Genomic DNA, 25,889 nt, shown 5'->3' on the forward strand with positions numbered 1-25,889 from the left:
AATCGCAAAAATAATGGGTGACTAGTCGACTATCAAAATAATCGTTTGTGGCAGCCCTAGTGGCTACAATGTAGCTTGTCACCACCAGTGTGTGTGAATGGGTGGATGACTGAATGTGTAAAGCGCTATACAAATACAGGCCATTTACCATTGATACTGTGTCTATTCCAGGCGGACGCATTGGATGAGTCGACCCTAATTGACACTCCAGTTGCCCTTCTCACAGTGGTTACCGACGGCCAGTCCAGTCCATTTTACTTCCTCAAGCATGGCTGTTGTGGTGAAAGGCGACTAGGTGATGCGTGATATTCCCAGATTTGCAGATGCATTTGCTTTATTGTTTGGCTTGATCTATGCTCTGCATTTAGACGACCCCAGGAAGCTGGTTCACACATTTGCCTTTGTCCAAAATATCTTCATGGGGCTTGATGATGGCAAACCCCTGCCTACATGCTCTTAAAGAATATAAGGCAATGTTGGTTAGGACATGCACTCTGTTACTGAGCACTTTGTTTGAAGCACTTTATTTAAAGCACTTTAAGTTTACTACAGGCTTTGGGTGGATTTAACCATCAGTTTACCTAATTTTCCTATACTTGGCTGCCTTATCTGGTTATTTGGAAGCTGATCGTCTTTGTACCCATTTAAAAAAAAATGTTTTTCATTTCTATTTAAAAAAAAAAGTGATTAGTATTTGACTTTTTGTTTTGCATTTTTGTGTATTTTGAGAAAGTTGCAATTAGGACTGATGTCGTCCTTTGTGATTTTATAAAAAGATAAATGTTCTACACTGAATTTATAATGCTCACTTTATGGTGCCCATGTCCATGTTAGTGGTTTTATAAAAACATTTGTGATGTTTTTAAATTTTCATGAAAAAAATGCTAAATAAACAAAATGTAAAGTAACTGAATTTCTGTAATTTTTTTTTTGTTAGTAGTCTACACTCAAACATTGAAACATAAATATCTTTTAATTATTAATCATATAATTTGAGTTTAGGTTGTAATATAATTGCATTGTGTTGCATCAAAATAATAAACTATAAGAAACACAAAAATATTGAAATTAAAGTATAAAGTCTTTGAGTAAAGCTCAATTAATAAAATATAAAATATAATTTTAAATTTTTAGGTTAACAATAAATACAAATTTTGAGTACCACCATACTTAGAAGAGATGAGTTTGTGTACTTAAATCTTTGAGTTCAGTCAACTAATTCGGGTTTACAGTTTAGACACAGGAGGAACACGCAGTGATCAGCAGGAGCAGCTTGGAGTCCAGTCTTCTTCACACTGAGGAGGGACATATATGCAGGAACAGTTGTCATAACTGTTACAACCACCAGATGGCGAAAGAGTCCCACTGCAACTTTAAGCCATGAAGGATGTGTCTTGATGTTTGCTTGTGATAAATCTGCTTTATGTGAGTCTTTTTCAGAAAGTAACAGTAATATGTCTGATTATATGTCTTTAATCAGTAAAGTCTCGCTTTGCTAGAAATAAATCAATAATAAAATTGTAAACATGCAGCTGTATGTTAGAAGTCAAAGGGTCCTTAAGTCTTCTGTAAACTGACGGGGATCAAATGAAGGACACAAGTATCTGTTCTTACTCTAATAAATGCTGCTTTAATATCCAACAGACTATTTTCCTTCCTCATCAGCAGTAAACAGCTCGACTGCGTCTGTGCATTTGTGTCCTCCATACTTGTTTACACAGACATCTCAGGCTTGATGCCACAATGCAGTGTAGAAACCTGACAACCCTCTGACTCATGTTCAAATGTTCAAGGACATTTCTCAGGATCATGTATGACCCCTTTTTGACATTTGGACTTTCATTAATAATATTTGTGTTTCTGAGTCATTTTTGTGGAGACTTCTGTCCAACGTAGTGTCCAAATGAAGCCTGAAGCTTTTCTTCACCCTCTTGTCAGATGGTCAGCAACAAAACTCTGTTCCAACCAATGTCTGATAAGAGATGAGACACAGCAGCTGAGCAAATGATCATTTCATGCTGAAGACATCCTCAGACACAATTAAATACATACATAAACACAGCCTGGTGCCAATAACACAGCTAATGACACTGCTGTATAACTGGCTTTACTGATTAAAGACCATATCTGAAGGAAATCTTTGAACACAACAGAAAGTGACCTTTTAAACCTGCGACACTGATGCTGCATTCAAGGACCATTAAAAACATCTGAAAGGACTTAAGAACATGAAGAAAATGTGACTTGTTTCTCTGTAATGAAGCTGTTTTAGTGAAGAAAGTTGAAAGGTCACAGAGCGACTGCTGAATCTTCTGCTCTAAACATGAACTCTGAACTTTGTGATGCTTCAGGAGGAAAACTGCTTCAGTTATTCTCTCAGATTAGTTTCATATTTTCTGCATCAGATTTGAGTGAGATCCTGGAATGAAGACAGAAGAAAAGACTTTGTTCAAAGTTTGATTTATAGTCAAACCTTCCAGTTTATTCACACAATAAAACATCAACACAATGTATGAATTCATTCATTAAAATCAGTTTTTCCTCATTTGTTTGATGATTTTGACAAAAACAAACACAAACACACACACATGGTCTGCCATACTCATAAAGAGAAATGTCGACATTTTTCAATACAAATATTCCAGAAACATTTAGAGGATAGAGAAGTTTACATTTTCATGTGGAGAAATATTTTAGTAAATCAAAATGATGATGAGCAGTGATAGCCTCCATAAACAGTCACAGGAAAGATCTCCTTTAAAAACTCAGAAACATCAAGAGAACAACTAGAAGATGTGGAGGTACCACCCATAATGTTTGACTGACAGCTGATCTCTGTGCAGAAATGATGGAGAGAAAATAAAATGAAACTAAAATACAGATTTAAACCCACAATATGAAAGACTTCAGTCTATTTCACTTTAATCAACTCAGCAGAGTCTCCAATAAAGTAAAACCTCAGTCCAGCATAGAGCGGCTGAGTGAATGTGGTCTGGACTCTGTGGAGGAGAGTCATGGTTTCAGAGACGCTGTAGAAGGACAAAATACCTGCTCTGTGATCCAGGTACACTCCTACTCTGGAGGAACGAGGACCTGAGACACGAGTTTCAATGTTGTTGTACCAAAATGTATAAATGTTGTTGAAATAATATAATGACCAAGATTTGTCATTATATCCAAATCCACATTCTTTACTCCCTCCTTTTCTGCTGATATTCTTGTATGCGACTGCTACATCAACTCCGTTCCCTCTCCACTCCACCTCCCAGTAACAACGTCCAGTAAGACTCTCTCTACTCAGGACCTGAAGCCAGTTAGTGAATCTGTCTGGATGATCAGAATAAGACTGTTGTTGTTTCACTGCTGTTACTTTTCTGTTCCCCTCTGATAATAACAGCTCTTTGTTTGCTGTGTTTGGATCCAGTGTGATTTCACGTGAATATTTTAAGAATCCAGCTCTGGTCTTTGGCTCTGCTGGTGGATCTGACAGTAAAACATCCACTTCAGTGACTGTCAGTGAGATGTTTGTCCATCCCTCTCTCAGAATGTCCTGTAGTTTATCTCTGACCTCTGACACAGCTGCTGTCACATCCTCAAAGTAGCTCAGAGGACGGATATTGATGCTGGATGAGTCTGTAGACTCACTGAGTGCTGACAGTGAGGGGTAGTTGTGTAGAAACTGGATGTGATCCTCTGTGTGTGAGAGCTGCTTCAGCTCAGCATCTTTCCTCTTCAGCTCAGTGATCTCCTGCTCCAGCTTCTCCTGAAGCTCTTTGACTCGACTCACTTCAGTTTCCTGCTGGGATCTGATCTGCTGCTTCACATCAGAGCTTCTTTTCTGGATGAGATGGATCAGCTCAGTGAAGATCTTCTCACTGTGCTCCACTGTTTGATCAGCAGACTGATTGATGGCCTCCACCTCCTGTTGAAGCAGCTTCACATCTTTCTCTCTGTCCTGGATTCTCTGCTGGATGTTTTGTCGACTCACCTCCAGCTCTCTCTGCCTCTCAGTCCTTTCTGCTGCAGCTGAGACTGTGTCGTGGCCTTTATGTTCATCCACAGGGCAGAGATAACAGATACTCTGCTGATCAGTACGGCAGAACATCTTCATCACCTCATCATGACGAGAGCAGATGTTCTCCTGGAGCTTCTTGGAGGGCTCCACCAGCTTGTGTTTGTCAAATGCAGGACATTCATAATGAATCTTAACATGTTTCTCACAGTAAGAGACCAAACACACCAGACAGGACTTGAAGGCTTTCATTTTTCTCCCAGTGCAGACATCACAGGCCACATCTTCAGGTCCAGCATAGCAGTGATCAGCAGGAGCAGCTTGGAGTCCAGTCTTCTTCAGCTCCTCCACTAAATCTGCTAACATGGTGTTTTTCTCCAGGACAGGCCTCGCTGTGAAAGTCTGTCTGCACTGAGGGCAGCTGTAGATTTCCTTCTTTTCCTCTTCATCCCAGAAGCTTTTAATACAGTTCATGCAGTAGCTGTGTCCACAGGGAATAGTCACCGGATCCTTCAGTAGATCCAAACAGACTGAACAGCAGAATTTTGTTTGATCCATTTGATTCATGTGCTGTGCCGTTTCACCGTCTCTCAGTGACTGTCAGACAGTTTCACTTCCTCTGAACAGAAACAACCTCTGTGCTCTGAAGGGAAACAGATCTCTGCTCTTTTTCACCTCCTACAGGAAATGAGGCTCACCAGCAACTGCATTTACACCATGTTGTTTAGACCCATCCTGATACAGACACATCTGTGAAGGGAGGCACTAAAGAAATATTCTTACAGAGCAACCAAGAGCCAATCACATGATGCAGGGTGTGGTATGTTTGGTTACAACATGTAGTAACAAGTCTGACCCAGTAAAAGTTTAATAGTTTAACTTTACTTGGTGCTTTGAAATGTGACAGTCAACACTCAGTGAGTTCATTTTATATTTTAGAAAGTTCAGCAAAGTTTAGGATGCTGTGATGAATAAAAATAAATCACACTTTATATTTTGACATTTTCTAATCTTAGTTCATTCTCACACTTACAGAATGATGCATGGGAACAACTGACTCCACTAAATCAAACCTATGTTCAAATGAAATTACTGTAAAGACAGGCAGCAAGCTTGATTTCTTGATTTTTTTTTTAAATAGTAAAATATATGTAAAACTATTTAAAAAACAAATACAGATAGTGTTCTAATTCTACATTCTTTAGTAATTTTTCCTGTGTACCACCATGGATTTCGAAACAATACATTAATATGTGCTTTAAATGCAGACACTCAAATATAACTCAACATTCACACTGAAGATACACAGTAGACATAAGAATCAGTTTTCATGCCCTTTGTTTATTCTTTCATTTAAAATCTTTGTGGTAAAGATCATCATAATTACACATTAACTTTCATGTACAGCTTAAATGTTTCACTACACTGTTGGCAGCAAAGATTACACAGCAAAGCCGATTAAACTAGAAGCTAAACGACTGTTCAGTCCAAGGGCGTAGATTTGGCATGGACGGAAGGGACCCACCAATATCCAGCGATTATTGAATTGTCCCCACCAATAATTAGAAAGAAAAACAAACCCGATAGAAAGAAAAAAACGATCTGTCAGCGTCTCATTCACCCAGCGGTGCAGAAAGAGTTAAATTACGTTCTCTACTGGAGTCCTACGTCACGTGACAAATATGGCCAATGTGATTGGAGCTCTGTTTAGTTTTAGCAGCGGCAAGCCTGCGCTGCGAGGAGGAGAGGAGGACGGCAGCAACCAGGAAGAATCTGGATATAAGAAAGTATTTTTCAAAGAAACCTGTAAGTCACTTAAAGTCAAGCTCACTCATAAAATGTAGTGATGGTGAGATGAAGCCTCGTGATGAAATGAAGCTTTCCATCCAACTGGTCGACTCATTGTTCGAAGCATTGTGATGATTCATTTGCTCTACTGCGCCATCAAGTGGACGATTCAAGTGAAACGGGCTCAATGATTATAATGATGTGATGTGTAAACCTCTAAACTGAATAAATAAATTGTTTTTATGGTTATTTATCCCGAATATTGTCTCAGTATGTCTGATACAAAAGAGAAAGTGGAAACTATCAGTACAGAGTTTTTGGGATGATTGTGTAACTGTGTAATCATGCTTATGTACATCTCAATAATGACACAAACTAGTGTGTGGCGCTTCAAGTTGAATGAATAAAGAAATTACTTTTGTTCATGACACCAATAACTAAACTCTAAATATTAGTTATATTTAATATTATACTAATTTTATATTATTTTAATTTAATTAATGTTAGTGTATAATAAATTGGCAGCTTAACACAGGAATGTACATGGAAACAAAAAGGGAGGGAGTTGTGATGTGAATGTGGTTGTGACTTTATAACAGTGCTCATGACACTAGGGAAAAGTTTTCATTTGTTTTTATTCAAAAATAGCAGCTTTTCCACAGTGCTGGGCTTAAGACGGTTCCTCTTTTTTGAGAGGATTTCTCCTGCTTTTGAAAATATCCTCTCACAGGGCACAGATGAAGCAGGGGTTGCAAGAAAAACCACAGCAAGTTTATACAAGTTTGGATAAAGAAATTTGTGTCCAGCCCAGTACTCCAGCGGATTCTCCAGTCTGCCCATATTTGGTTCATGGAGGTATTTCTGTACTTCAGCTGTTGCATCAGCAGTAGCATTTGGGGTCTTTGTCTCCAGAACAGTGGTGTCCAAACGATGCCACAGTTTGCTACCTAAAACAAACAGAATGTAAGTAACTAAATACAATATAATAATCGAAATGTGCTCATATACCTTGAGTCACAGGCTGAGAAGCTTTTGATGATGAGGCTGCTGATGAGAAGGCCACGTGCCGCAAAATAGCAGCACATTCAAAAATAAGTCTCTTCTCAGCATCCATTGCTTTATTTGGGCTAAAGAAGCCTATTTTTTTTTAACCTTGGATCCAGCAATGTTGCCAGTGACATGATGCTCATTGACTGCAATGTGTAGAGCTTCTCCTTTAATTGTCTCCTTAGACACTCAACCATGGTGGAGCTCTCTGGAGTTAGGACAACTCCCATTTCCTCTTCATTTAGTGCGTGGTGCAACATTGTTAGAAGTGGAATTACTTTGGATCCAGACACTCGCTTTTCCTCTGACAGCTCAGTGGTGGCATCATTAAATGGGGAGAGTATTTTAAGACATTCTGCCATAAGGTCATACTGTTCAGAGGATAGTGGGCAAATATCAGTGTGCAGGCCAGCTAACGATGCTCCAATAGGTTCCCTGAGTTCATGAACACGTTGAAGCATTTGGAATGTGCTGTTCCAACGTGTATCCACCTCTTGAATTAACTTCAGTGCAGGCCGGCCCATTTGCTCCTGCAACTCTGTCAGCCTCTCCTAGAAAAACAGCCAACACAAACTGATTAATTCAAGCTGTGTTACTGCAGCAGCACCTCAAAGCAGTAATGAAATAATGGAACAAACCTTAGCAGTTGTACTGCTCTTGAAATATCCCACTATCCTCCTACAGGTAGTCCGGATGTCAGACAGCGTCGTGTGTTGATCAAGAGCTTTTTTGACCATTAGGTTTAATGTATGTGCCACACAATTACTGTGACGCAAACGAAGCTCCTTAGCACAAGCACCCATGTTTGCTGCTCCATCAGTCACATAACATGTAACTTTGTCTGTAATGCCCCACTCTGACATGAGTGCTGCTGTTACTTGTGACAAATTGACAGCAGTATGTGCTTGAGGGAAGTGCTGAACACCTAACACTACAGAATGCAATGCAGTGTTAGAGTCAATGAAATGGCAGGTGACGGCTAGGTAAGCCTCTGTGTTAATGGAGGTCCACATATCAGATGTCAAACTAACTGCAGAAACCTTGGCCACAGTCAGTTTTTCTTTTTGTTTGGACTCTTTGTAGCTTTGGTCCACCATAGCTTTCAAAGCCTAAACAAAAGAAGGTACAGTACTTAATATGTAAATAAAGGCAAAATGGAAACATGCTTCATATTTTAAGATACACACCTGCCTTGTGGGGAGAACATAGTTAGGGTTCAAAACGTTAACAAGCTTCCTAAACCCACTGTCCTCCACAATAGTGAAGGGCTGGGAATCCTCTATCACCATGTTGACCAAGGCCTCATCCACATCATTCCTCTCCCCTGATACAACAAAAAAACATTAAGAAATTACATATTTCAGTAAATAGAACCCAAATGTTAATGAATTACATGGGGAATATAAATGTATCAAATGACTGTATCCTTAAAACCTACAAAAACTCACCTGAGCTTGGTCCACCTTGGTTAGTCTCCTTGTTCTCATGCAGGGCTCTGTAATGCCTCAGCATAGATGAGGTGTTGTTGCTGTATCCAAGTTCTTTAGAGCACAGCAAACACTTCACCTTTTAATAAACAAAAAGACAGAAATCTGATTATAGGATCTGTGGTGTGGTTTATTTATATTATGGTACTTATCATTTCTTTATTACAGTGTGTATACCTTATTAGGAGAGATGACATCAAAATGTTGCCAGACAGGGGAAATTTTCTTTTCCTTGCTGGTTCCATCGAGGGAAGAAATGCTCAAGTAACTATGTAACACGTACGTAATCCAATTCCACAACACAATGTGATGGGGGAATCAGCTGTGTTTTGCTGCCCATTTTATTTCGAATTTGGCGCGAACCGGTGAACCAGTTCCCGAATCAGTCACGTGGTACGGACTGCCCGCGAGGCCTCGAACGTCACTGCATACGCAATCAAAGCAAGCCTCGATACGCGCTTCAGAAAAACGCCCCCGAGATTACCCGACGCACGATTCGGAGCTTCGACACAATAACGTTACAGGCTATGCTAGGCTTTGGCCCACATCAGTCTAAAATTGTATGTAACCATGAATAACGTGTTTTGTAAACTAACTGCACAGCAGGCAGCACTATCAGTTCTCTCAGTCTCAGAGCAGCATTTCTAATTTTGATTGAAACTGTCAGAGAAAACGGAGCCTCGAGCGAGCCAGGATATTAGTTTACAGAGGCTGTTAAAATTATATGTCTAACGTTAAAATGTTGGTGACACAATAATTTTATCCTAATGGTACTGACATATTCATAGCGTTAATTTTTGAGACAAAATATCATGAGGTAGTCAGGATTTTGCAAATATTCCACCTTGTAGTGCAGTTTGCACAAATTGTTGTAAAAATGCACTCACACTACAAACATTACTGACGAGTCAAGATCTGCACAAACTGACAGAAACACTGAAGCAGCTCCACATTTTATTCTTATTGTCATGTATGTCCTATTTGTCAGGTGATAGAAAGTAATGGTGACACAAGATCACAGGTGAAATTGGATGATGACTTGATGGTTCATGACTGTATTTGAAGCACATGTGTGACTGCATGTATGTTGAATGTCTCACTGTTATTGATCAGGTGACAGAGGCAGCTCTGCCATGTTGTAGCTCAGACAGAGGTGAAGAGGTGAGGTCACAGGTGACTGACTGATGATTTGGTGCTATAGATTAACTAGTATTTATTATCATGACAGTTGTTAGGCTGCTGATGTAAATTGATTCATTAGTGTATATTTGACAAAGAGTCTGAATTGACATGTCTCACTTTTTATATGGCACGAATCCATGTGTTATTTTATCAGGTGGCAATATGTCCTAGTGCAGTCAGAGGGGAAGAGCCAAAGGTGAGGCACATCAAGCACAGAATAATAATTTTAATCTGAGGATAAAACTCATGTACTGAGGCTGAAAGAAGCTTCAGTGCTCTCAGAAGACTAAAAAGATGGCTAAGGTCAACAATGACTCAAATGAGATTAAACAATGCTGCTGTGTGTCCACCAGGAGATACTGGACAGTATAGATGTAAAACAAATATGCCAGCAGTTTATCTCAGTTAACGAGAGGAGCAGGCATGTGTTTGGCTCCTTCACATAGTGGACATTGAGTTGTTGTGTGGGACACCAGTAGTCCATGTCTGTTGCTGTAACAGTAGTTCATGTTTAGAATAAAACATCCCAGCTCACTGATTTGATCGGGGCAATAGTGCCTAAAATGTTGCATAATTTTGCTGAGAGATCTTTTACTTTGTGGTAATCTTAGACGAGTAGTTTTATGGACAAAACCCACCAGATCATTCAGTGTTCCCTTAGTGCTAATGTATCAGAGATGTTGGTGTAATATAACTGAACTAATGTTGTTAATTTCTTAAAGTCATATTCTTTTATTGTCATGACTGTATTTGAAGCTATTTTTATTTTTGTATGATACCTGATTTATATGGAATATGACTGAAGTAAACTAAAGTCTAAAATACTTAGTCAGTCATTTGTTTAATAGTAATTTAACATTATCTAATTCACATATAAAACTATGAATTGTAATTTTAAGTGGTTTAAAAGCATGTAGAATAGGATATGTAGGCAAGTATATTTCTCCCTTTTTTTTTTAAAATCAAGAAGCAAAGACAAAAAGGACAAAAAAAAAAAAAAAGAAACAAGGCAGGGTTCGATGGTTGAATCATCCGTCCCCACCAATGCCAAAACCAAATCTACGCCCTTGGTTCAGTCCTCTTTTGGAAGCAGTCTTTAAATGGGGACAAGCATTAACTTTTGTCATAAACTGTATAACCACCAGATGGCGATATTAGTTTGTAAGTAATAAAACGGCATCAAAACAAACCTCTAGTCCGACCTGAGACACAGCTCCTGATCGAATGATTATTTCATGGTGAGGAGATCCTCAGACAAAATGAACTTAAATACAGATTAATAACAGTTTGCTAAAGATGGAAACTCACTGCAAGGACAGAGAACTGCGTTTTTTTCACTTTGACATTTTTGTTTTCACATTGAACTTGAACATTTTTCTGTTATTTTGCAAATTCTCCTATTTTATATATTTCAGTAGAAAACTCAGGAGAAATTATTTGGTAAGTTGAACATTTTTTGGCAATAAAACTGTTTCTGAGGGCAAAGCCAAATATTCATCCAGTTTCACCACCTGAGAAACATTCCCCACAGCAAACAGGTTTCACAAATTCTCATTTCTCAAAAATCTCCCAAAAGTCTTTACACGTCTCTTCTGTTAATCAGTGTCTAAAAGTGAATCGACACTTTTAAGGTGTATTGCTACTTTCAAGTGTCAGTGAAATATTTAATCTATTTTTACATGTTTTTGTTTTATGAAAGTATGTTTTGTGACCTTCAGTAACTCCATATTGTGGGCAAAACCTCCACCAACAGCAGGGAACAGTTTCAATAATTTAACACTGTCTTGGTCATGATGTGCTGTGCAGCAGACAGAGGCATAAACCCAATATGCTTTCAAGAGCTCGATTTTCAAGTCTTTGGTGACTGCCTGAAAGTCAGTAACAGCCCCCTCTTTAAAAGCCTGTCTCTTTTTCCTTAAACAGGATTTGATGCATTTGGTGACCCATGGCTTATTGTTAGGGTACATGATTATACCCCTCACGCTTAAGGGGTATAATCATGTCTTTACAAAAAACTGCATATGAGCTAACATCCACCAAAGCATCAAGACTGAATAAAAACTTCCCAATCAGTAAATTTAAAACATTCCTGCAAGGTAAGCGTTCAAAGCAACATATCAGCCCGATATCACACAGAACTGTCACATGACATCAAACACAAGCTGTCAGCTCTGCAGAGTGGGCAATCATAATGAAGCAGTTCATTATAAGCTGCAGACTCAAGCTGCTCTTCATATATTTGTCCACCAGATGTCACCAAAGAGGACTGTGATGAAAGCTTCGAGTAACAACACACACATGTAAAGGAAGCACTCAAAACGTGCGGCTATCCTAAATGGACGTTCTTAAAGTCAGCAAAGAGGCACAGAAAAGAAGATCAGACACCAGCGAGGGAGGATAAGAAGGACAGACGCAACAACATTGTCATCCCCTATGTAGCCGGTGTATCAGAGAAACTCAGGAGGGTTTTCTCCAAGCATGACATCCCGGTGTACTTCAGACCCAGCAACACACTCAGACAAAAACTGGTTCACCCGAAAGACAAAACGCCAAAACACAGACTTAACAATGTGGTGTATGCTGTACAGTGCAGCGAGGAATGCCCAGACCTCTACATTGGAGAGACCAAACAGCCACTTCACAAGCGCATGGCACAACACAGAAGAGCCACCTCCACAGGACAAGACTCAGCTGTCCATCTGCATCTTAAGGATAAAGGACACTCTTTCGAGGATGCCAATGTTCACATTTTGGACAGAGAGGACAGATGGTTTGAAAGAGGAGTGAAAGAAGCCATCTATGTCCACTGTGAGCGACCATCTTTGAACAGAGGCGGTGGTTTACGACACCAACTCTCTGCCATCTATAATCCAGTTTTGAGATCCCTTCCCAGACGCCTTAACGCCCACTCACACCCTGGGCCATCTGACCTCAGGAATTCGCATGATAAGGTGGGGCCAGGTTTCACAACGAACTCACCCGAAACTCTGGCTGATTGGGACCCACACCCAGTTCCACACCTTGGCTCAGGCGATTAGAGGATCATCAGGGGGTCCTTTTGTCCCTCTGTGGGGGGATACTCCCACCAGGTTTATATCTGGGACTCTCCACCATTTGACCTTAGAACTGAAGAAGCCTCTCAGATGAGAGGTGAAACGTCTTCAAGTAACTTAAAGAAGTCCAGACGCTTTTCTTTGCAAGCTCCTTTGAAAGCTTCGAGTAATGAACCGTTTTTCATTACAAGCTTGGCCAACTGACTACAATCTACAATAAACTAATATGGCTTTTCAATCCTCTCTTCAATCACTTGGTACCACCAGGAACCTTTAAATGGGCCTCAAGCTGCCTGGAGACTGTTTTGTCGTGCACATCAGAGAAACCACAGGTAAGACAATCTTATCCAAAAGGTCAGTGTAACAGTATTGTTTTCCACCAGCTTAACCAAACTTCTCACACTAACTGAAATTTCTTTTCCCAGGCAAACATTAAACAGCAGCAGCTGGAAAACTGGAAAACCTAAAGCCAAATAATCAATAAAACATAACAAACTTTTGTATGAGTGAGTATTGATAAACTGAGCATAATTAAACCTCAGTGAAACCACATATAAGTTCTGGTAACTGGCACATATTTATGTTTAATATGTTGTTTTATATTTTGATCAGTTTCAGGTGTTTGTGCGACTGTGTTAACCATCAGTAAAACCACATATAAATCACACTTCTGTGTTTAACAATTACAACACTTGATGCTGTTTTTCTGATTCAGGATTATGTGTGTGATGAGTTGGCCACACAGTTCTTATCTTTCTGCTTCAGACACACACAAAACTGCCGAGGTTGAAGCTGGCTTCAGTCTCTTTCTACCCCAGGTCTCAGCACATTTCCAAAATGTAAACTCTGAGTCTCATAAGAAATGTGGTTCAAAAAGATTTGCTGATCTATGAATGCATCCTTACTGAAAGCTAAAGATGTCCAGCAGACAAAAACAGCAGCTGAATGAACAGTTATCATGAGCGAGTGTACAAACACTATCACAGGAAATAACAGAAATAAACTGTAGTTTCCATTTATACCTGTAGTATTTTTTCAGCTCCATGTCATCTTCCAATATGTCAAAATATGATTTCATTGTATCTTAAACAAATACAAACTTCTTTCTTTTCCCAGAATTTAGACAAATGAACAAAAAATAAATGATTATTTATTTAGGTATTAAAATAGGAAAAATCAGTTTAAATTAGAGTACCATTAAAACAAGAAATTAGCACAGAAATGCCAAAAGACAAAAACAGAACAATAAAGTGTCTTTAAAAATGATTCAAAAACAGTTGTAGGAGCAGTTTTATGAACCATGTTCTGTTAATATACTGACTAACCAGCAGCAACACTCTGACTCAGTGTTTCCATCTGTGTTTATTTCCATCTTTACAGTCAGCAGTGTTGGGAAGGTTACTTTTAATGTATTCCATTACAGAATACAGAATACATGCCCTAAAATGTATTCTGTAACGTATTCCGTTACGTTACTCAATGAGAGTAACGTATTCTGAATACTTTGGATTACTTAATATATTATCATGCTGTTTACAACTACATGAATGTACTATTGCTGTGATTTATTACTGTTACTGAAGGTCCGCGGCTCCGAACGTAGTAAAGGGACCTCTGGCTAATACGGTGGGTTCTGTGTCGGCTCGTAGCCGAAAACTAGCTTTACTTTGTTGTCTGGGTCAACTTTGTTAGCCAGAGACAGAGAGAGGCGTTGAAAGGCTGCTCCAACGGAACTTATTGTTTCAGAGGAAAACACGAACACGGTGTACAGTCGAGTCTTAATAGCTTACTTACAACTGGGCTCGTCAGGCTCTCTTCTTGGCTGCAGTGGTTATTATTATATTTACATGCTTCCAGCTCCCGTTTTTGCTCGATGACAGCTCGTACTTTTCCTTTTTCTCCCTCCCTCGCTCACAGACACATAACGTGTATGGCAGTCCATTCTCCCTGCAGCACGGACTACACTGCCCATGATGCTACATTCTTTAGAGCTATGCCTGTAGCATTCTGCCTATTAGCTTAGCACGACAACAAAAAGGCCTCTCTCACCCAGGAAACACGCAGAGAGAGAGCGTCACCCTGTAACCATGGCAACCGTAACGCTGCAGCCTGGAACAACAGAACGTAGCTGTCAAACAAAACCCAAACAGGCCTGACCCGCCACAATATGAAACAAGGAAGTACCGCCGTGTAATCCATTTATTTCAACAAAGTAACTGTATTCTAAATACCACCTTTTTAAACGGTAACTGTAACGGAATACAGTTACTCATATTTTCTATTTTAAATACGTAACGTCGGTACATGTATTCCGTTACTCCCCAACACTGACAGTCAGGCATGAACATCTCACAGCAGCTGGAAAAAACCAGTGAGCACACTTTAGAGGAAAAAAGTGAAAATTTATGTTCAACTGTAAAATATTCTCTGTAATGTAAATTGTTCTGCTCTCTGACAAACCATCAGAGGTGCAGCACGTGTATCATTTGGTGTTTGAAGCAGAAACAAAAGCAAAGAGTTAAAGGAAGACACATTTGAAGAAGAAGGAAAATGAAAACAAGACGTCACTGAGCAACAACCTGACAGAACGAGAGCCAACAGTTTACTATCAGAACTGAGGCTGATCATTAACAGGGAGCAGCAGGTAACAAGGTCATCAGCAGTGGAGGAAAGTATGGAAGTAATACTCAGCTTCATATTTGAAGATACTCGAGTATTTTAGCTGCAGGTCATATAAGACAATATATCAGATTGAGGCATTATTTTCCTGCAGTGAGTAAATCTACTTTGTACTTTACTCTTTTCTTTTAGGTAAAGGGTCTAAACAGTACTTGTACACTGTGGAAATCCCATAAGAACGTCTCCTGAACTCTGAAAAATAACAAAACAAAGACTAAAAGGAGGTCATGGGTGCTGATGATGATGATGATGATGAGGAGGAGTAGCATGCATTTAAAAAGTGACTGATGTCCTAGAATACAACAGAACAATGTCTCTACAAACTTATGAAAACATGACAGTCTTGCATTAGTTTGTATTCTTATGATTTCAAAAATCGAGGGAAAAATCTCCTTGAAATCCACAATTCCTTTTTGTTATTTCTTAGTGTGTGACGTATTTTATTGGCTTTATGATTGGTGCAAACAGTTTCCTGATTCATAATGGAAATAGATTTTAGACACAGGAGGAACACGCAGTGATCAGCAGGAGCAGCTTGGAGTCCAGTCTTCTTCACACTGAGGAGGGACATATATGCAGGAACAGTTGTCATAACTGTTACAACCACCAGATGGCGAAAGAGTCCCACTGCAACTTTAAGCCATGAAGGATGTGTCTTGATGTTTGCTTGTGATAAATCTGCTTTATGTGAGTCTTTTTCAGAAAGTAACAGTAACATGTCTGATTATATGTCTTTAATCAGTAAAGTCTCGCTTTGCTAGAAATCAATAAATAATAAAATTGTAAACATGCAGCTGTATGTTAGAAGTCAAAGGGTCCTTAAGTCTTCTGTAAATTGACGGGGATCAAATGAAGGACACAAGTATCTGTTCTTACTCTAATAATGCTGCTTTAATATCCAACAGACTATTTTCCTTCCTCATCAGCAGTAAACAGCTCGACTGCGTCTGTGCATTTGTGTCCTCCATACTTGTTTACACAGACATCTCAGGCTTGATGCCACGATGCAGTGTAGAAACCTGACAACCCTCTGACTCATGTTCAAATGTTCAAGGACATTTCTCAGGATCATGTATGACCCCTTTTTGACATTTGGACTTTCATTAATAATATTTGTGTTTCTGAGTCATTTTTGTGGAGACTTCTGTCCAACGTAGTGTCCAAATGAAGCCTGAAGCTTTTCTTCACCCTCTTGTCAGATGGTCAGCAACAAAACTCTGTTCCAACCAATGTCTGATAAGAGATGAGACACAGCAGCTGAGCAAATGATCATTTCATGCTGAAGACATCCTCAGACAGAATTAAATACATACATAAACACAGCCTGGTGCCAATAACACAGCTAATGACACTGCTGTATCACTGGCTTTACTGATTAAAGACCATATCTGAAGGAAATCTTTGAACACAACAGAAAGTGACCTTTTAAACCTGCGACACTGATGCTGCATTCATGGACCATTACAAACATCTGAAAGGACTTAAGAACATCAAGAAAATGTGACTTGTTTCTCTGTAATGAAGCTGTTTTAGTGAAGAAAGTTGAAAGGTCACAGAGCGACTGCTGAATCTTCTGCTCTAAACATGAACTCTGAACTTTGTGATGCTTCAGGAGGAAAACTGCTTCAGTTATTCTCTCAGATTAGTTTCATATTTTCTGCATCAGATTTGAGTGAGATCCTGGAATGAAGACAGAAGAAAAGACTTTGTTCAAAGTTTGATTTATAGTCAAACCTTCCAGTTTATTCACACAATAAACATCAACACAATATATGAATTCATTCATTAAAATCACAGTTTTTCCTCATTTGTTTGATGATTTTGACAAAAACAAACACAAACACACACACATGGTCTGCCATACTCATAAAGAGAAATGTCGACATTTTTCAATACAAATATTCCAGAAACATTTAGAGGATAGAGAAGTTTACATTTCATGTGGAGAAATATTTTAGTAAATCAAAATGATGATGAGCAGTGATAGCCTCCATAAACAGTCACAGGAAAGATCTCCTTTAAAAACTCAGAAACATCAAGAGAACAACTAGAAGATGTGGAGGTACCACCCATAATGTTTGACTGACAGCTGATCTCTGTGCAGAAATGATGGAGAGAAAATAAAATGAAACTAAAATACAGATTTAAACCCACAATATGAAAGACTTCAGTCTATTTCACTTTAATCAACTCAGCTGTGGCTTCATAGTAAACCCTCAGTCCAGCATAGAGCGGCTGAGTGAATGTGGTCTGGACTCTGTGGAGGAGAGTCATGGTTTCAGAGACGCTGTAGAAGGACAAAATACCTGCTCTGTGATCCAGGTACACTCCTACTCTGGAGGAACGAGGACCTGAGACACGAGTTTGGATGTTGTTGTACCAAAATGTATAATTGTTGTTGTTACAATTTAATGCCCAAGATTTGTCGTTATGTCCAAATTTAGATTCATCTCCTTTTTTTTTTCTCCGTTCTGCTGATATTCTTGTATGCAACGGCTACATAAACTCCTCCCCCTCTCCACTCCACCTCCCAGTAACAACGTCCAGTCAGACTCTCTCTACTCAGGACCTGAGACCATACAGTGAATCTGTCTGGATGATCAGAATAAGACTGTTGTTGATCCATCCGTGTTGCTTTTCTGTTCCCCTCTGATAATAACAGCTGTTTGTGTGCTGTGTTTGGATCCAGTGTGATTTCACGTGAATATTTTAAGAATCCAGCTCTGGTCTTTGGCTCTGGTGGATCTGACAGTAAAACATCCACTTCAGTGACTGTCAGTGAGATGTTTGTCCATTCCTCTCTCAGAATGTCCTGTAGTTTATCTCTGAGCTCTGACACAGCTGCTGTCACATCCTCAAAGTAGCTCAGAGGACGGATATTGATGCTGGATGAGTCTGTAGACTCACTGAGTGCTGACAGTGAGGGGTAGTTGTGTAGAAACTGGATGTGATCCTCTGTGTGTGAGAGCTGCTTCAGCTCAGCATCTTTCCTCTTCAGCTCAGTGATCTCCTGCTCCAGCTTCTCCTGAAGCTCTTTGACTCGACTCACTTCAGTTTCCTGCTGGGATCTGATCTGCTGCTTCACATCAGAGCTTCTTTTCTGGATGAGATGGATCAGCTCAGTGAAGATCTTCTCACTGTGCTCCACTGTTTGATCAGCAGACTGATTGATGGCCTCCACCTCCTGTTGAAGCAGCTTCACATCTTTCTCTCTGTCCTGGATTCTCTGCTGGATGTTTTGTCCACTCACCTCCAGCTCTCTCTGCCTCTCAGTCCTTTCTGCTGCAGCTGAGACTGTGTCGTGGCCTTTATGTTCATCCACAGGGCAGAGATAACAGATACTCTGCTGATCAGTACGGCAGAACATCTTCATCACCTCATCATGACGAGAGCAGATGTTCTCCTGGAGCTTCTTGGAGGGCTCCACCAGCTTGTGTTTCTTTAATGGAGCCACATTATAATGAGGCTGAAGGTGTTTCTCACAGTAAGATGTCAAACAGACTAAACAGGACTTCAAGGCTTTCATTTTTCTTCCAGTGCAGACATCACAGGCCACATCTTCAGGTCCAGCATAGCAGTGATCAGCAGGAGCAGCTTGGAGTCCAGTCTTCTTCAGCTGCTCCACTAAATCTGCTAACATGGTGTTTTTCACCAGGACAGGCCTCGGTGTGAAAGTCTGTCTGCACTGAGGGCAGCTGTAGATTTTCTTCTTTTCCTCTCCATCCCAGAAGCTTTTAATACAGTTCCTGCAGTAGCTGTGTCCACAGGGAATAGTCACCGGATCCTTCAGTAGATCCAAACAGATCGAACAAGAGAAGGTTTCTCGGTCCAGCTGAACTCCTTTCTGCGCCATTTCTCCTCTCAGTGTCAGTGACTGTATGAGTTTCACTTCCTTATAACTCAAATCTGGTTACACCTGTAGATCTGGAAACAGGTGGAAAGAGAGGAGGTGCTAAGTTAGATAAGAGGACAAAGAGGAAGAGTTATCAGGTTGTACTTAATACCAGAAAGAGTATGTGTTTAACCCTTTTTACACACTTGTCAGAGTTCTTTTTAAAATATTATTGAGTCTGACCTCCTGATGTTTCTTTTCTTTCTCATTCAAATTGTTCAGATGAACAGAAATGGCAGACAGCTCGTCAGAGATCAATAGATCAAATAGCTGGAAATCTTTTTCTCTACATTTTAAACTTTTTGTCCAGAAAAGTAAAAGACAGAACAAGGAATGGAAGAAATTTCCAAATTTATTTTGGGTATACTAGAAAATTAACCAACACTTATTGACATTTGTAAAAATCTTCCTTTTATGTTAGGAAGACTGGATGCTACCAAATAAATATATAAATAAAATAAATGTAAAATAAAAGTTGGGCTGATTTTAACATCATCACAAAAAGTGTTGTTAATTATTTTTAATCATATTCAGGTTACCACAAATAGTTTTTTCATTTAGTTGAACTTGAAATGTTTGTCAGTAGGTAAACAATTAAAATTGTACAGTCAGAAATATCAAGTTATTCTTAATACTGCAGGACTTGCAATGTGTAAGTTGTCCTAACAGTCATCTTAAGTAAGCTTTACTTAGTTTTTTGAGGCAACGAGTTTCCTCAATTTTTTTCGAGTTCTGGGAACTAACAAGGCTGTACAGTGTACTCAAAATGAGCCAGGTACAGCGTGTGGTGGTGGTGCACATGCATAGACCATGGTGTGGTGGCAGGTTGAAAGGTTGTGGTGGTGGATGCATGACTTGTCTTAGCAGTAAAAATCCATCTGCAACTGAACTTGTCTCTCAAGAGTGACTTATAATTTACTGTGATGTTCAGAAGCTGGCCTCTCAGATGACTCCATCATATCCAGAATTCTTTTCTTCATCTGTATGTCCACCTCTGCAACATTACGCAAATGTGTTTCAGTTGAAAGTCTTCTTTTAAGTCTGTCCTGTCTGTAGCCCTTGAGTTTTGCCTTGACAAAAGGTAGAATAATGAAAAACAAATGAACCACAATAAATGTTCAAAATAAATAGTGGTGGAATGCCAAGATGAATATTTCCTTAAGTGCTCCACTTCAATATTTTAGGTTAAGTGTTGTCTTTTCCTATACTTTTAAGTGTACAACATTGTTGAGGTAGGGATTGAAGAGCAACACAGTTACACTGCAGATTGAGATGAATATAAATGTGTGATTATGATGACTTGGTATAGGTTAAGCTACACAGTAGTTAAAGAAATGAAGCCGAGCTGTATGATTACTAGGTGAAAGCTAAAGGAAACGCGCGTATGCGTGCCTACCCGTCCCCCAAGCGAAGGGCCGTGGCAATGAGTTCGTGAGGGATTCGAACTGGCGGCCCTCTGTACCAGAGACTTCCGCCACATGTCATACGCCAAGCGGCCGGCCGAGAGATCTGATTGAAAAAAAGGCCATTTATCCTTTTCTTCTTCAGCCAGCTTCATTTCTCATCGTTTTTACAAAGTACACATTAAGCTTCTTCTGCAATATTCTTACACACTAATTACACATGGAAACCTACACTGTACAATGGAATATTGTGTTTCATTTAAAATATTAAATAGGCTCAACTCAATTTTTGACAATTTGTTATTAGAACTCCATTTAAATAACTTACCAGTACTTTTTATGCAAAAATGCAGATAAACTCAATTTATTTCACTTGTCTTAACTTAGAAAAACTAACTAAGCTGGAAGTTTTGCTTCACAGGGCGGAAGGATGAAAGATGTGTTTTGAAAATGCCACGTCACTTACCGTCCTCCTCCCTCTCGGATCAGTCCGCATGTTCACGGTGCCAGCATTTGTTATGGAATATGTTGAGCAAACCTGGAGAAGCCTCAGCTCAACATATTATTGTCATTGCTGTGGATCTTTACCTGATACACTGACTTGGTGAGTAAATGTTTACTCTTATTCAAACTGATTTTGTGGCTTCTCTTAGTTTAGCACCAGGATTATAATCTTGCTAGCTAGTTAGTGTTAGCCTAGCGTTGCTGCTCATGTTACTTAAAAATTAACACCACAGCCTTAAAAACCTTACATAAAACTATGTCTGTGAAATTTTCTGTTGATTGTTTGAAATAAAAAGTGAGATAAGAGCCCAGACAAAATTCTTCGGAAGGTGTAGCCGTTAGGGGTAGGGTGGGGTGTGGGGGGTATTTTCAATCCATAGCCATAACTAACTAACTAACTAATTATATATATAATGTTTAACCTGAGTAGCAAAAGAGTGCAGGGGGGTTGAAAACAATAAGCCAGGAGTTAGCTGTGCTCCTGGACTCTATCAAGCCTTGACCTCCCGGTCAGCTATTGCGCTGGTGGATAACAGAGCTCTCCGAAAACGTGGAAGCACTTTTGCAAATATGTGATATTTTTATAAATTAAGTAGATATTTGAGCATTACACAGCTACATTCTCGCCTGAAAATATCTTAAAAGGTTATTTTGTGACCCAGAAAGGGTAGTCTGGGGAAAAGGAGGAGGGTGGTCATTAGAGCCTGTGCATACTTGTAAACGCAGCAATGGCAGAGGAGCGCGGCTAAAAAACGTATTACTTTTTCTGGGTCACAAAATAAACTTTTAAGATATTTTCAGGCGAGAATGTAGCTGTGTAAAGTTCAAATATCTGCTCGATTTATCAAGACATCACATATTTGCAAAAATGCTCTGACGTTTTCGGAGACGTCCATTTTTTTTTTTTCATGCTTTGTGGCAGCTTTTGAACATCTGTGGCATCTATTAATGTCAAATCTAGCCTTTATTTAACAACATAACATAACTTTTCACAGGTGGGGGCCAGTGAAAAGTATAAGAAGCTGTGTAACACGTCACCATTTGGAGACTTGCTGTGACCCTCTCTGCATCTCTCCCCATCCGGATGGTTTTTATGCTCATTGTGTGAAAATTGTATGGAAATAAAGGATTGTTGATTGAGCATTTATACACCGAGTATTGTCCTTCCTTCAGCCCAAAGATTCAAAGAACTGGGAAAATTCAACAACTTGGTGCCGGTGACCCGGATCTTTGGTGTGCTGAGGAGGGGCAGATTTGGCCTGTGGTGAGATCGTGGGGCGAGGCGAACAGAGGACGGTCCAAACATAAAAGGTAAGCACAGCCTGTTGTATTATAAATACCAAATGTGCATATTGGGCTTTCCAAATTAATCTGTTCGCTGAGTTACACGTATTTTCACATTAAATTGTCGGTGTCTGGTTTTCGGCGCAAGATACTAACAACATAAGTTGAGGCTGAATTCAAGTGTTATAGGAATTTTCTAGCAAGATACTAATAATATTCTACGTTGAGATAAGAAATCAAGTGTGTTATAGGAACTGGCTCTAGCAAGATACTAATCATATTCTACGTTGAGACTAGGGTGCAGCCCACTTTTACCCTACATAATTAATTTTGTCTATGACTGGCTTCTGTTGCAAGAAATGTGGAAAAACTTTCAAAAAGCGGCCAAAGTGTAGAATATGAAATAGAGGTGAAATAGAGTCTGGCTTATGGTGCGCTTGCATTTTCAAAGGTGAGCTCAGAGGTTTCTGTGTGTGTTTCTGCTGATGAGACGCGCTTGCTGTGTTTCTGTGTGAAATATGAACATGGTGACAGTGACGGTTGATGTGTAAATGGGAGGACATTAGAGCAAAGACACATTTTAGGATCAAAGGTTGATGCCTAGTGGACCTGTGGAAATTGGTTTTGTTCATGGTGTTGGCAACCCCCCTGCCTGTGGACGCGCAGTCAGGTCCAGCGGCGTCTGGTTTGCTGAGGTGGTGACTTGGGGACTGAGGACTCCCGCATAGCCACAGAATAATATTGAAAACGTTTGTGTAATCACGGGTTTACATTTTATTCTGGATTAGAACATAGAACAAGACACATTTTGCGAACAAAGGTTGAGTTCTAAGTATAGTAAGAGAATAAGGTTAAATAAGGTTAAATAAGGTTAAAAAGGTTGTATTCCTCGTTTCAGTGGTTGAAATTGTTGTTTGCCTGTCCCCTGACGAGTGTTAAATTAAATAAAGAGGGTATTTGGAGCCACATAGAGATAGACGGGCTGAATTGGGTATATTACTCTGTGGTGTAAAAAAAAAAAAAAAAAAAAAAAGGAGAGAGAGAAAGATAGGACGGTGTAGTTTGTGTGAAAGCGCCGTTAGAGTCGGCGTCTCGTCTGAAGTACGGGAGTCAATTAAAGTAACGGGATAATTTGTGTATAAAAGTGTGTTTGTGTTGTGCAGAAATTGTGGCAGGAGGCCAACAGAATAATTTGTGTCTAAAAGTGTGTTTGTGTTGTGCAGAAATTGCGGCAGGAGGTCGTGTCGTGAATTGTTGCAAATTGTGAAGTCATTTTGGAGGGTTTAAAGGTGTGTAGTGGTGTGAAAATGTTGGGGTCTAAGTCTAACATAGAAAAAGGGGGTGTGCAGGGTGAGTGGAAAACTTTTGAGAAGCAGAGAGAGGAGTTGTTGAGGGCGCTGCAGGTCATGCGACCTGGGAGTGCGCCAGAGAAAAAATTAGAGGTTGCAGCTGTGGCAAAGGAGAGTAAGGAGTTGTGTGATAAAGAAGGAGTGATTGTAAATATAAGACGTCTTTGTAATATAATAGAGAGTTGAGTGTGAAACGAGGCTGTGTGTGACGACAGCGCGCTGCGAGCTAGTTTAGACGGTGTGTGAACATGCAAATGAGGTGGCTGCTGTGAAGCCCACAGAGGACTTCCTGTTTAGCGTGTTATTGAGTTTTATAAGTATGATTTGCAAACAATGATACATGCCTGTAATTAAAACGCTGATTTTGTTGATTATAATATTATAGATACAGTTTTTGAATGACTACGGTGAATGTTTGATGTTTGGCTGGGTTTTGATATAGGAGAGATGGCTTGGCGGCTGCTGGGGGTGAGTGTCGGTGGCCGGAAATCTGCATGCCCATAAAAGGCAACTGCCTGACTGTGTGAACGATGCACCAAGAGAGAGAGAGTAAAATCTAGGCAGATGAACCAAATGGATGTTTTAAGAAAAATAGTAAATGAATGTTTTAGTCTCTTAATACAGGTGGATTTCTCTCAACCTGGAAACCTGAGTACAGCGGCAAAAGGATAGACTAACAAAATTGGGACGACAGACAGGCCAAGCTCTGGCTCAAAATTTTACAGCTTGACCTCTCACTTCGTCCTCACCCTGAAAAGAAGCTTAAAGGACATCTTCTCCTCCAGTTATCGGTTACCATCACTGGAAATTTTCAGGCAAGTTTTTCACTGAATTGTTTTTGGCACCATGTGTCCCTGAATCTCACAAGCAAGCTCTAATTCCTGGCTGAAGACATGGAATGCTGTTATTTAAGGTGGGAAATCAAAATTTGGGAAACAAATTAAAAACACACACAATTAGAGAAATGCCTTGTTGGAGAAAAAGTTAAAATAACCCACCCACAAACGCACACACACGCAATGAAGAAACAGCTTACATTCATGAACACGTGAAGATTTTCCAGCAAGGTTAAAGCAGCAAAACTTAACATACACATGTTGTTAAATGATAAAGTTTATCCACTAATAACAAATAAACTCTCTGGGTTGCAGGACAACAACTTGACTTCAAAAAGACAGACACTGGTATGATAAACCAGTGATGAAATAATAAATTTAGTGGTTAAAAGAGTCAAATTGTGACATGTTTTCTTCTGATTGATTAATACAAGTGATTACTGAATGAAAGAAAATTCCTTTTTTGAATTATTAAACATGATCTTAAGAATTTTAACGTGTACCTGTGTTGTCCTGTCAACTTGGTGGGTTAGGAGTTGATTATATAGTGAGAAAAAACAAAAAAAGGGGGGGAGAAGGCTGACACAGGGCCTGGCCCCTCTCTGAATAACACAGCCAAAACAACATCATTTTCCTGTTCGTCTGTTTTTGTTTTGTTTTTGTTTTTTCTCTTTATGCTTAATTACAGGCTGCTTTATCGGCCCGGAAAGCCGAGGCTGACCTGGACTCCTGCTCTCCCCTCTACCATCTTTGCTCTCCCTTCTACCATCATTGATGTGACCCTGACCAAATGCTACAGCAGCTGGACCCACAACAACAGCCTGAGAATGTCAACAGTGCTGCAGGAAAAAGATCTCATGCAGCGGAGACGGAGAACGTTAAATCCAAGGCCCGTTTCACTACACGGGGGAGATTTCCAGACAGCTTCAGCTGACAGAGCTGTGACGAGACGCCTATTAAGCCCGGATGAAAAGTGAGGCCGAGCAAAAGAATGCTGACCTTAACAACTCTGCATTAAAACTGTGCAGGACAGTGATGGACCAACACGGATGATCGGGCAGCAAAAAGGGCGTGCCAGAGACACGAGGAGTAACTGAGGTCAGGAGGCACCTCAGATTGGACAAAAGCAGCAGAAGAACATAAGCTGAAGGCACAGGTGTCGGGGCTCAGCCAGGAGCTGACCTCTGAGAAGAGCCGAACAGCAGAGCTGCAGAAGGCCGTGGAGCAAAGCAAGGAAAACATCAATAAACTTCAATCTGACGTGTACGGAAAAGACTCTGAGGTTTCTGCCCTCAGTGAGAGCTCGAGACATCAGAGCAGAAACTGAGCATGGCTCAGGAGGAGCTGGACAAGGAGAAGATGCAGGACACTGG

At 40.0% G+C, this 25,889-nt stretch overlaps 2 protein-coding genes and 1 pseudogene across 2 annotated transcripts; all 3 read right to left on the reverse strand.

Annotated features, from left to right (window-relative positions):
• Positions 1–2,726: 2,726 nt before the first annotated feature.
• Positions 2,727–4,839, reverse strand: LOC146497121 (tripartite motif-containing protein 16-like). Its single transcript, XM_085140743.1, has one exon. The coding sequence runs from the start codon at positions 4,577–4,579 to the stop codon at positions 2,912–2,914; it is 1,668 nt and encodes a 555-aa protein (XP_084996869.1). The 5' UTR covers positions 4,580–4,839; the 3' UTR covers positions 2,727–2,911.
• A 1,578-nt stretch (positions 4,840–6,417) lies between these two features.
• On the reverse strand, positions 6,418–11,174 carry LOC146497122 (zinc finger BED domain-containing protein 4-like). The gene is given in 4 exon segments (XM_085140953.1): positions 6,418–6,747; positions 6,809–6,947; positions 6,949–8,171; positions 8,296–11,174. Coding segments are annotated over 3 exon segments (885 nt in total). The 5' UTR covers positions 7,372–8,171; positions 8,296–11,174; the 3' UTR covers positions 6,418–6,424.
• Positions 11,175–17,235: 6,061 nt separating this feature from the next.
• LOC146497123 (tripartite motif-containing protein 16-like) lies at positions 17,236–19,145 on the reverse strand (annotated as a pseudogene).
• Positions 19,146–25,889: the final 6,744 nt, after the last annotated feature.

This window comes from Neolamprologus multifasciatus, chromosome 18 (genome assembly GCF_963576455.1).
Source record: "Neolamprologus multifasciatus chromosome 18, fNeoMul1.2, whole genome shotgun sequence".
Taxonomy (NCBI): Eukaryota; Metazoa; Chordata; class Actinopteri; order Cichliformes; family Cichlidae; genus Neolamprologus; species Neolamprologus multifasciatus.

Coding starts and splice junctions, on each gene's coding strand:
- LOC146497121 (XM_085140743.1), bottom strand. CDS start 4,579: ATGAATCAAATGGATCAAACAAAATTCTGCTGTTCAGTCTGTTTGGAT.